The sequence below is a fragment of the Astyanax mexicanus genome, chromosome 10 (assembly GCF_023375975.1).
Source record: "Astyanax mexicanus isolate ESR-SI-001 chromosome 10, AstMex3_surface, whole genome shotgun sequence".
NCBI lineage: Eukaryota > Metazoa > Chordata > Actinopteri > Characiformes > Acestrorhamphidae > Astyanax > Astyanax mexicanus.
This window is the reverse complement of record NC_064417.1, coordinates 53,722,216-53,735,138: the sequence shown is the minus strand read 5'-3', so window position 1 is coordinate 53,735,138 and position 12,923 is coordinate 53,722,216. Positions and strand designations below refer to the sequence as shown.

General features: G+C 34.9%; 1 protein-coding gene across 5 annotated transcripts in view; it reads left to right on the top strand.

Annotated features, from left to right (window-relative positions):
• Positions 1 to 12,923, top strand: part of diaph2 (diaphanous-related formin 2) — an 877,667-nt gene that overhangs the window by 15,973 nt on the left and 848,771 nt on the right. For 4 of the 5 annotated variants that reach the window (XM_022683642.2, XM_049484129.1, XM_049484128.1 and 1 more), the window contains exons 3-4: positions 6,231 to 6,263; positions 7,874 to 8,050. In XM_022683642.2, coding sequence (XP_022539363.1) covers positions 6,231 to 6,263; positions 7,874 to 8,050 — 210 coding nt within the window. The remainder of the gene's footprint in view (positions 1 to 6,230; positions 6,264 to 7,873; positions 8,051 to 12,923) is intronic. The other variant, XM_022683643.2, reaches the window with a different exon arrangement.

The window sequence follows — 12,923 nt, the reverse complement described above, 5'->3', positions numbered from 1 at the left end:
GTACAACATGAAGTGTCTCAGTACGGTTTAAGGTGACAGTGTTTGTAAACAGTATTTGTCCTTGTAAGTGAGAATATTTGGGGACATTAATCTAAAATCTTATTAAATAGTGTGAATAGCTTTCTTTCATTGTTGTTAGTTAATATGAATCACATTGAAAACCTGCTTTAGATTTTGTTAATTTTTTGTTGACTTGAAAATTAAGATTACAGATTTTTTGTTAATATTTTTGTATGGTATGTAAACTGATGACATGGCCAGACAGTTCAGCAGAAGGGTCTTTTCACAGCTGTGACAAAACAGGAAATGGTTGCATACCTCTCTCCAGCCTTCCAGCTAATGGCAGTCTGACTCTGATGTGCTCAAAGTTCTATTTCTGAACTTTTTCCTCTTTCACAATTGACTTGAATGGTCATGTGACCTGTTTTCTTCGTACTTGCCCATATAACTTGCTCATTTTCTGCATTCCCTTTAAATGTTGAATCTTGAATTACTGCAGCTATCAGATTATTACAGTAGTCATTTAAAGAGAATATTCCGAGATCTTAGTATTCTTGGATTTCTCAGTATGAGTATGCTCTTAACCGGAGTATTCTGGGAATTCTCAGTCTGTGCATGAGAAAAAAGAGAGTGGTAATGGAAATAAGTAAACAGTGTTTAACACAGCATTGCGAGATGCCGTCCAAACACTTTCGGAGCGACACTGAAACTGAAGGAGTTAAATAATCATCTTCATTTTCTAGCTGGTATTTTAAGTTTGGGTTTTATGTGATTAGACACAAAAACATATATATATAAATTACGATAGAATAGGATAACAAAGCTATTATACCCTTTTAAAGGCCGCAACATTGTAACATTGGAACATGAATCATAGTTTGGGAAATATATAGTTTATAATATTTAATTATTAGCTTAGATGTAAAGATTAGTGTCAGAAGTGGTTCATTTTGTGTTGTGATTATACAGTGACCACTAGACAGCAGTGTTGTTCTGTGGCATCGGATCCATCCGCTGTTCTGACTGGATGAAAAAAGTAAACTCTTCTTTGTTTTAGATTTAATAATTGTGTTTTTTAAACAATTGCAGTATATTGTGTTGTTTACATTTTTGCAATATATTAAGATATATTGAATCGTAACCCCTGTATCAGGATATGTATCTTATCACATGACAGGTCATGAGGTCATGTCCACTTACTGTACAATAAATCGATAATGTAGTTATCGTGACAGGTGTGATGTTTAGGTCACGTCTTAAGTCCTATCCAGATGGGAGTTTTCACACAAACCGGAGGATCAGTGAGTTTTTTTTGGCTTTCTTGGTCACATGACATCGCGTTCAGTAGCTCCTCCATTTCCACTTGCTGTTGTGTTTACAAGGATCTCCATGGAAACGTGCTACCAAAGTGTAATTACGGTCGGTGCGCGGCAGTGGATAAATAGCTGTTTTATTACACACAAGGAGATGAAACTCAGAGATGTGCGTCCGGACGGGCTAAAATTACCGGAGGAGCACAGAGTTCAGAGAAAAACAGTAGATAATTCAGCCTGTAATTTTCACCGAACGACTTCCGGACGAGAACGAGAAAATTACGAGATAGGGTTTTATTCTAAGTTTTCCCGTTGTCTGATTACCCATGTTCATTTAAAGATGTTGCTCAAATTACTGACAAACTGATGTTCTGCAGTAATCATACTATGAAGTGCATGCACTGTGTGTGTGTTTACATTGATATCTAATTTTCTTTCTGTAAAAGAGTTGATTCCAGTGTAGTATAGAAGGGCAGTTCTATGGGTAGACACCTTCTCCAGGTTCTACAGCTCCTGTAGATGCAGCAGCCTCTTAAAATCAGTAGAGCATACTTGGGGTGCATGGGGGGTGTATGTACCATAAAGCCAGTGTATTCCACAGCCTGGGGGCAGTTCAGGAGTAGGAATAAATTCTGAATGGATGGAAGGCTGGGGAGGTGAGCTGTAGCTGCAGATTGAAGGCTGTGGTGAGAGTGCGTGTGCCCGCAGGGGGGCGTGTTTATGGCAGTTTCCCAGCACAGTTGCACTCGTTAGCACTCTCTTAGCACCATGTGGCATATGGTGCCCCATCACCTCCTCAGGCGGGCTCTAGCTTACAAATGGGCGAGGTATTTTCATCCCTGGGTCTGTGATATCTTGGTACTGTGGAGACCGAGTGCAAAGAGTGTTTGTGTGTATGTGTGTGTTTATGTATGTATTATTATTATTAATTATTTATATATTATTTTTTTAAACCACTGTATATTGATAATATATTGATAACACAGCAATATCATCACCTGGTGGGTGGTTATTTTCAGCACTGCAGTGATAAGCACTGATTAGCATGGTGGTGTATGAGGTGTTAGTGTGTGTTGTGCTGCTATAGTGAGTGGATCAGACACAGCAGTGCTGCTCGTGTTTTTAAACTAATAATATAACTAAAAAAAAACTGTATACACAAATATAGGAGAAATAGTACAGTTATATATATATATATATAGTACAGTGCCGTGTTGTAATAAAAAGTGTTTGTTGGCCAAAGTTCAACCAGTCAAGAATGGTGAGAAAGGCCAATTTATAGGACACTCTGATTCTGCAGGAGAGGCTGGCTACTGAATAAAATCTACTAGAATGCAATACTAGATATAGTATAACTACTATAATGTAAACTTCCTAAATTAAAATCACAAATTAAAATGAAATAGAATTAGTCAAATGAATAAAATTTAATTTAATTTAGATTTCATAGTGCCATAATTTTAGCTATGGGCTATCTTCAAATAGAAATCAGGGCAAGCAAACCTGGATGAGGCAACCTTATAAATGTTCGTCAAAACAGCAAAAAGATTGCTAAAAGTGTTTACTTCACTGTGTTCTCCAAATATGAGGGTTAATCTTTTTAAATATTGAGTGATTTATCGCTACTGAACCCAGGTAGCTGGAACAATCTCTGTGTACTGTGGTGTATAGCCCATTATCATGTGTCATTTTTAGTAATACATTGTTTTAAAAGCAAATAAACAAAGATTGAGGTTATTAGTAGAGGGACACATTCAGTAATGTTTTGCCTTATGTTTTCAGTTAAATAGCTACTAGGATCTGTTTGTGTTTTATAATTTGTAAATCTTGTTGCAAAATCTAATTTCAGGAAGACCCTGCCTCAAAAACAATCAATCAAACTAAATAACAAAATAGAAAACGACAAATCAAAAATGTTTTTTTGTAGGGTGGAATGTATATCTTAATTTCTTAACATATTATATTAAGAAAACTTATATATCTATTTATCAAATGCAATTTGTAAAAAAAAATATTTCAGTGTCCTGTCCTTCCAGCAACAGACCATTTAGAGTTATTCTTGGAGTTCAGTCAGTCAGAATTTCTCCTGTGGTTAAAAGAATGTTATCATGCCAGCTTGATAAGCTAAACTATGCTAAGCTAAGTTAACCTACGCTAAGATAGGTTAGCTAAAGTGAGCGTGTGTCAGCTTAGCGAGTGGCTACAGAACCAATTTTCCACATAAAAAAATTATTTCGGCATTCTGTCAATTTCAGCAGCAGCCACTAGGTATTCTTTTTTAAATGTTTTTAAGTTGGAATTTAGTCAGTCAGAATTTGTCCTGTGGTAAGCAGAATGTTATCATGCTAGATAGATAGCTAAGCTAAATTAAGCTAAGCTAAACTAAAGTGAGTAAGTGTTAGCTTAGCGAGTGGCTACAAAACCAATTTCTCACATAAAAAAAAAATATTTCAGCATTTTGTCCTTTCAGCAACAGTTACCAGACCTGAGAAGTTATTCTCTTCTAAATGTTAATAAGTTGAAGTTAAATCAGTCAGAATTTGCTACACTAAGATAAGTTAAGCTGTGCTAAGCTAAGTTAAGATACACTAAACTAGCTAAGCTAGTTTAGCGAGGGGTTACAGAACCAATTTAACACAGAATATATATATATATATATATATATATATATATATATATATATATATATATATATATATATATATATATATATATATATATATATATATCAGCATTCTGTAATTCCAGCAGCAGTTACTCGACCTGAGGTATTGTCTTTTTAATGTTTGTAAGTTGGAATTTAGTCAGTCAGAATTTGTTCTGTGGTAAGCAGAATGTTAACATTCTAGCTAGATAAACTAAGCTATGCTAAGCTAAATTAAGCTACGCTAAACTATGTTAATCTACGCTGAGCTAGTTAAACTAAAGTGAGTGAGTGTTAGCTTAGCGAGTGGCTACAGAACCAATTTTCCACATAAAAGAATAATTATTTCAGCATTGTGTTCTTTCAGCAACAGTTGCTAGACCTGAGAAGAGTTTTTTTCTTCTAAATGTTTGTAGGTTGGAATTTTAGTCAGTCAGAATTTGTCCTGTGGTAAGCAGAATGTTATCATGCTAGCTAGATAAGCTACGCTATGTTAAGATACGCTAAGCTAAAGTGGACGAGTGTTAGCTTAGCGAGTGTCTACAGAGCCCACAATTTCCCACAGAAAAAAATATAATTTTAGTGTTCTGTCCATCCATTCACTAGACCTGTTTTTTCTCTTCTAAATGTTTGTAAGTTGGAATTTACTTAGTTAGCATTTGTTCTGTGGTAAGCAGAATGTTATCATGCTAGGTAACTAGAGAAGTTTCGCTATGCTAAGCTAAGGTGCGCTAAGCTAGCTAGCTAGTTAGCTAGTTAGTCATTCAGCTGCTCTAAGCTGTGTGAAATCTTCTTTTTGTATCTGTAGCTAAGCCAACCTAGCTAAGCTAATGTTAGTTTAGCGAGCAGCTACAAAACCAAAAATTTTCCTCAGAAATCCTCAGTTTTGTTCTTTCAGCAGCAGTCACTAGGCCCAAGTTGAAGTACAGTCAGAATTTTAAGCTTAATACTAATCAGAGTTTGTCTTTTACTATTTCAGAGTAGTGTTTATTTTGTATTTGTTTTGTCATATATGTGGTTTAACATTTATTAATAGATTAATTATTATTAATAAGTGTTGTCAATATTAGCTTAGTCTGTGACCCTGTAGACTAGGTAACTAAACTTATATTAACTATAATATTTCTGTTTTAAAATAACGTAGGATGAGATGATTCAGAATCGACATAAATATAGAATCATTTGTTAATACAATAAACCGCACATTCCTTTAAAAGTTTAAAACCATTGACAAATAGTTACTACAGCTTAGCTAATGCTTAAGATGCTTTTTGCAGGGTGGCATATTTATCTTTTTATTTATTTTTTTACATTATTGATGATTTTGTGGGAACAAGGAGACTATATCCATATCCATAATAAGAATTCCGCTGCTTATGGGAGATCTCAAGTTTCCTGTAGTTGTGGTTGTTTTTGTTTTTGTTGGATGTTCAAAAAAAAGTAAATTTACAACAAAAAATACATGCACAACTTTTAGGCACCCTGCAGTTTTTGGTTTATCCACTTCATCTGCTTTGACATGCTGTTGCATACAGCATACCAGTACATACACTATATGGCAAAATATTTGTGGACACCCTTCTAGTAAGTGCTGCATTCAGCTTCTTTACATTATTTAAAAATGGGTTTAAAGCTGTAAGCAGCTGGCTAAGTAAATGTAAAACTTAAAAAAAGGAAAACTAATTTTTCAGTAGAAACCATTAATTGATTTAAGGCTAAAATGTAAGGTATATAAAAAATTTATTTGTTACTAATGTTAGACTGACGTGTGTACTCTCTCTCTGTAAGTTAAAAACTACATCAGTATCTATCAGATAATTCCTATATGGGTGCATTCTTAATCCCGTCCTCACCAACACTATAGTTCTTGATGAATGCATGCAATCATATCATCACAGCAATGTAAGCAGCAATATCTAGTAGAGAACCTTCTCTTTTGGACAGTAGAAAGAGATTTACTACAATAAAAGCAGAATAAACTACTTTAATTTTTTATTTAACTTTTTTTTTATACCCAGATGAAACAACAAATGTGCAGGTGTCCCAATACTTTTGTCCATATGTTGTAGCTACGAAGCAGACAACCCTTGTCTGGTTTAACCTTATATGATAAGTTTTTGATGGGTATATGTTCCGGCCATTTGCATGCTTTTATATGGCTGACTGTGTACAGTATGTGTGTATGTTTGTGTATGCATCTCTATGAAAGTGCATACACACAATGGTGATTACACGTTAGCCCTCATATTTGTGGTTTCCCTTCCCTTCAACAGAACATACATATAAAAACATTGGCTGATGACATGGTAAGGTGTTTGTTTTTCATGTTGTGTTCGCTTTCATTCTTCACACTTTTCTCCATCTCTTCGCCGGTTGTCCCGGCTTTGTAAAACTGAAGCGGTCGGTGGAGAGATCAAAGTCAAAACACGTGAAAAGACAGTTTTATGACCTTGCTGCCAACCCTGTTACTGTCAATCAGTACAAAGTTCTTGTGGGGTCAATGTGCTGTTGGTGCACAGTGTGGAATAACGTAATGCTGTATGTCAGCGCTTTTGGATATGCCTGACCGCCCCAGTCATTTTCACGTGTTTTGCTTTGCGCTCTTTCTCCATCAGTTTCATTTTTACAACAAAGTGTGATTTTTCTTTGTTTTCGTGTAATCCATCCATTGCATGCTCACCTCCCTAAGACCTATGTTCACAAATGACAGACTAACAGTGACTGGTGCATGGTCTGCTGTTGCTTTGAACTAGCAACTAAGAGACAGAAATGCTAGCAGACACGACATAACTCCTTTTCTGTGATGTATAACTTCAAACTTTAATTCTTTAATCTCAAACTTACCCCTGTTGTCATGATACCGTCATTGGTAATTTTCGTGTGTTTGTTTTTGTCGTCGTTCTCATAAGTAGTATTAGTAATGTTGCTGTGCACATGATGATAAAAATATGATTGTGTTATTGTACGCGTTTGTTCTGCAAGTCTGTCTATGAAGAACAAACAGTAGGTAGGTTAAAATGTAAAAAAATATATATATAAATAAACGGTGCAGGTAAGTGAGGTAAGTCATTTTAACAGCAAATGTTCTGTTTTATTTCCTTTCTGTTGAAGACAGCCGCAAACCACAGTCTGGACCAAAGGAGCAAAATCTGGTTCAACCAAAAGAGATGGTCTTTATGCATTTTCACACCTGAAAGTCTGGACCAGACTCATGTGTTTGTTACAGTCTTAAAGGAGACAAATTGTCCTTATTCTAACTCCACTAAAAATAGGTCTATGGGCTTTACAAAACATGTTTTTTTTTTGCACAAAATCACTTTGCACAAAGAGATCTTATCAGATCTTATTCTTGCCAGATTCAGTCCCTTTCAGAATAAGCCGTTTAAGGGCTCTGTCACTTTTATGCAGATAAGCTGTTGCTGGCCACGCACCATGTTTATGCTGAGCGTTTCCACTGGTTAGCTTGTGCTAAATGGCGACTTACCTAGGCAGCGTGTGGCGCAGAGTAGCCGAGCTCCCTTATCTGCTGATTTGCCATGGACAGTAGTTACAGATCCCTCACTCAGACAAAGTCTGCTGGCTAATCCTGCTGTGTATTGTGAAATGTTGCTTTCGGATTCTGTCAGGGAGAAAGTATACAGCACAAAACTTTGACAAAACTCTTGCCAAATTGAAAACATGCCGCTCCCGGATGCAATTTTACAAACTTTACAGGATGTAGTGAAGTTCTTTATGGTGTGAACACACCATTAATTGTGTATTAATTTGTGTTTAGATTGTATAATGGATTTTACAGCATCTGTTACATCAAATAATTTTGGGTGGAAGGTGGTTGCATTTATTTTTGTTTAAATAAATCAGAAACCATTCACATGCTTGTTTGTTGAAGTTTTAATAAAGCTCTTTGCCTCTACAGCGGGACAGGATCACGAGTTTTCGGAAACAGGGCATAAAGAAGGAGAAGCCTGTGATCCAGCACCCCACGGACCCCATCTCCATCCAGTCGGAGCTCCCCGTACCCCAGCCTCTCTTCGACGAGCGCTCCATGAACCTCTCTGAGAAGGAGATTGTAGACCTGTTTGAGAAGATGATGGTGAGTGCTGTTTCTGTGGCACATGATCCTGTAATACTGTAATTCAGGAACAGTGTAAACTGCATTCTTCAGCCTTCTTTAACCTGTGGAGTCAGTAATGTATAAATCTATTACAGATCTATAGAAGAATATAGTGGGATATACTGTACTCTATTTAATAATGTGCTTGGTGTTCGAGGGAGATCAGTTTACAGTTTGGGCTGAACATTAATTTAGATTCTATATATATTGCAATAGAAATCTTTTGAGTAATGGTGACATGATTTTTAACCACAAATCTTTAATTTTAGTATCACTAAAAACCCGCACTAAGCTGACAGCTACATAGTAATGTAATGTACAGATATACACATTACCCAACAACTGACAAAAAGCAAAAGTGCAGGTGAATTTTTAGATATGTAATATGTATTTAATATATTAATATTTAGATATGTAAGTAATCATCTTGTAATAGATGTCAGTCCTTTTAACCATAAACCCAGCAACTTTTCTCATGACCTCAGAATCCTCCCAGTAATAGTTCTATACAGATCTGGCAACCTATGATTGCCTATTGCTATGATTTATACTTTTGTGCATTCAATTATATTCATTTGCACCCATTACTGACACAGTGGTGCATATCATCACTGTCCAATGAAAAACAGCAACTTTACAGGAGAGAGAAAAAACCTTGTAAAGTTTCAATGGAATTCAATGTAAAGAGAGTTTTTTTAGGTCATTTTTAAGAGTTTCTGTTGGTTAATTCATCAAGAAATTTTGGCACAGTGTAATCATCTTGTATAAGGTGTCAGTCTTTTTAAGCATAAACCCAGCAACTTTTCTCATGACCTCAGATTCCCCTTAGGAATGGTTCTAAACAGACCTGGCAACCTATGACCGCATCTCTGTGATTTATACTTCTGTGCATTCAGTTATATTCATTTGCACCCATTACTGACACAATGGTGCATATCGTCTCTGTCCAATGAAAAACACTTATCTCAAAAACCTTGTAAACTTTCAATGGAAGTCAATGTAAAAATAGTTTATTTCAGGTCATTTTGATAAGTTTCTATTGGTCTGTTCATCAAGAAATTTTGGCACAGTGTAAGAGACAGTTTGTCTGTTCAAACCATGCAGTAAATTAAAAATTGACAAAAATGGAGAAAAGTGTTTTTCATTGGACAGTGAAGATATGCATACTTGCTGTAATTTTCAAGTTAGTATTTTCAGTAATTATCTCTATCGATTATTAGTGACAAGTGTGAATACCTTCTCCAAATTCAGACGTATTAAACAATTCGAAAATTATTATATAAACAGCTGTTTAGCTTATATATAAACCTAGAACAAAAAACAAATAATTTCAGCTTTGAGCGTATATTTGTGTAGCTTTATATCACATGATTTTAAGTTAAAGAGGATGTGTTCAGTAGAAACTCGTAACACTGAACCTGTACACAGACATTTATTCAGCTCTATTAAGATTCAGACAGAGACAGGAGAAGGTCAGAAGGTATCGGAGGTCAGACGGTACCCTCAGTAGATTCCCAGAGAATGCATTCACCCCTGACCTCTCCACATCCTGCTTTCATCCCACTTTCATTCCGCTTTCAGACCCTGAAACAATGCATTTCACTCTGTAGTCTAACCGGAAACGGACTGCTTCTGTTTTTTCAGAGGATGCAAGCAGAATTGCTGTTTGTTTTGCCTTGATTTGGGTAAAAACTCAGAAGTAGGACTTGGCAAATTTTAAAAATAATAAAAAATAAACACAAATTGTCATTATGTCAGAAAAAATCCCTATTTTAGGGATCTATAAGTGAGCTGTCCACCGTGCCCAGTGCAGCTTGATTTAGGATTTAGGTCTTTGCTATCGTAACAGTGAGAAAAGTACACTTTGCGTAGCTTAAAACATGCAAAAGTCATGTACTAATTCTCTTAATTAATCATGAGTGTGTTTTGGGCATAGCATGAAATAAAACAATCACCACCATATTTTTTATCATCATCAGTATTTTTTATTGAATTCAGTATTTTTCTCCTAAATATTTATTTCAATTAATTGATAATTGAGAGCAGATAAGCAGCCATTCTAAATTTAAAAAAACTTCTCTGCTGAAACTGAGACTCAGTCTTTAATCATGTTAATCTGAGCTAAAGGCTAAAGCTGCTGTTTCCATATGGGTCAGCCAGACGTCTTCCTGTAGCAGATTTCTCCAGTTTCTCTTCTACTTTTAATAGTTACAGAGTTCTCTGTGTTTCTGTGTCTTTTTTTTCTAGTTAGTTAGTTAGTTAGTTAGACAAACAGGCAGACAGACAGAAAGACTGAAAGACAGAAAGACAGAAAGACAGATAGACAGATAGACAGATAGACAGATAGGTGACTTTATTAATCCCAGGGGGAAAGTCAGGTATTACAGCAGCACAATTACAATAGAAGCAAAAAATTATCATAAATAGAATGAGAGATATAGGCTATATAACATTTATAAAGATAAAATATATATAATAAACAAAAAATATATATAAAAAAGCAACTAAGAGGAAACGAATGATGTGCAGATATAAGAGGTAGGTAAAAAGCATAAATATTAAGTAGAAGGTAGTTAGTTAGAGGTGTTAGGAGAGTAAGTGCTCTTTGAAGAGCTCAGTCTTCAGGAGTTTATTAAAGATAGTGAGAGATTCTCCTGATCTGGTAGTAGAAGGTAGTTAGTTAGAGGTGTTAGGAGAGTAAGAGCTCTTTGAAGAGCTCTGTCTTCAGGAGTTTATTAAAGATAGCGAGAGATTCTCCTGATCTGGTAGTAGAAGGTAGTTAGTTAGAGGTGTTAGGAGAGTAAGAGCTCTTTGAAGAGCTCTGTCTTCAGGAGTTAATTAAAGATAGCGAGAGAATAAACCAATAAATCATTGTATCATGGCAAAGTTATGTCAAATAAAGCTCATTACAAACTGCTTTTGTACAACAGGTAGTTGTGCAGTAATGAATTCCACTACAGGAAAATCTAAACCAGTAGTAATAGTGATACTATTACTATTAACCCTAATATTACTACAGAATATAAAATATAAAAAATATAAAAATAAAATTAATAAAGTGTGCAACATTGATGCATAAGCTTAATTATATGTACAGGTGTGAAACAAAGTGAAAGTGATGGTGATATGAGGAGATGTTAATGTCCAGCCGGTGCTCATAGAGCATGTCCTGTTAATTCAGTGTATAAATTAAGTTGAGGTGTTCTGTCGAATTGTCCTACCCATCGATACATGCTTCCCAAAGGTACTGCGTATGCGCTGACCTACACAATTTAATTATTTCTTGTGTTTTTTATTTATAATTAATCTGTTTTAGGGGGGGTTAAGTGCATTAAACAACCTGGACACACTGTCATTACACAAAAGTGTAAATGGAAATCAGATTTTATGAGTAATTTGTCATTTTTAAGGTAGTTTTTAAATTAGGTAATTTTACTTTTACTCAAGTTCCTTTTGACACAAGTAATTTACTTCGCTACTTTGGAAAACTCGTCCTTACTGAGTAAAAAATAAAATGCTGGGAAAAAAAAAATTGTTTGAATAAAAAAATATATATATATATATATTTTTGTTCTCCATGGTAGCGCAGCTGAATTTTTCCCAACAGTGTTTTATTATGGTTAGCGGGAGAGACGCTGTGTGAATCAGCTGTGAGTTATGCTACTCATTGATATGTGCTTCTTTACGGCACTGCGCATGCGCCCACCAACAGTTTTTTTTGTATAATTTCATGTTTTTAATTATATTTCCTTAAGTTTTTACTGGGAACATGTAAATATCAGTTAAAGCATAGTAATGGCAAATTAAAAAATAATAATGAACTGTAAAACTATAAAAATACAATTTATAGTCACATATATGACCATAACTTTTAACAGTAAAGAAAAAAAATGGATCATAGAAACCTATGTCACTTGTTTTAAAAAAAAAAAATGTATGGGGTGGTCTGAACAAATACTGCCTGAAAGGTCCAAATTATTTAATTTAATAATTATTTAATTTATGATTTGTACTTTTTTTTTTACATCAAATAAATAAAAGTAACTATAACTTTTACTCAAAGTAAATTTTAAATTGAGTACATTTTTACTTTTACTCGAGTAGATTTTTAGATGGGTATTTTTACTTGAGTAAAATTTTAGCAAAGTAAAGGTACTTTTACTTAATTACAATTTTTCTGTACTTTTTCCACCTCTGATGGAAACTAATAATTACAATTATTATTATTAATAAATACAAAAGCAGTTTGTAGTGAGCTTTTTTGAGATAACTTTGCCATGATACAATGATTTATGCAATCCAAATCTAATAACGTACATCTACTGGAATTTCACTGGGTACATGTCCTACAATAGTGCTTCTTTTGTATTTTTACACTTAAATATACTTTAGGGCAGCACGGTTTGACAAGGTAGGACAATTCGACAGAACACCAACACAGAGAAGAGCTGTTGTACAGTGTATATGATAGATATGATAAGTGTCTCTAATATATATTAAAGCACTACTTTTGCCACTTTAGCCAGGTAACCTTTTAGCATTATTGTCCAGAATTGGATACTAATATTCCTCTTTTATAGTTTCTGATGAGCATCAGTTCATCTTCTTCAAACAGAAGAAAGGGTCCTGCAGTTTTTGCCGCACTAGAGGGCAGCAGAGCTCCAGAGCAGGGCTGTGGATTTGGCTGCAGATTGCTCTTTGTTATATTTGCACAGTGTGTTTGTGTTGGGGGTAATATCTTAAATATTTCTCTGGTTATGGTGATGGTATAGGACCTTTTGTTGAGCAGAGAAGTTAGAATTAAATAAATATGCTGAAATATTAGAGCTAGAGTGTTCGGTTCGGGACGCTC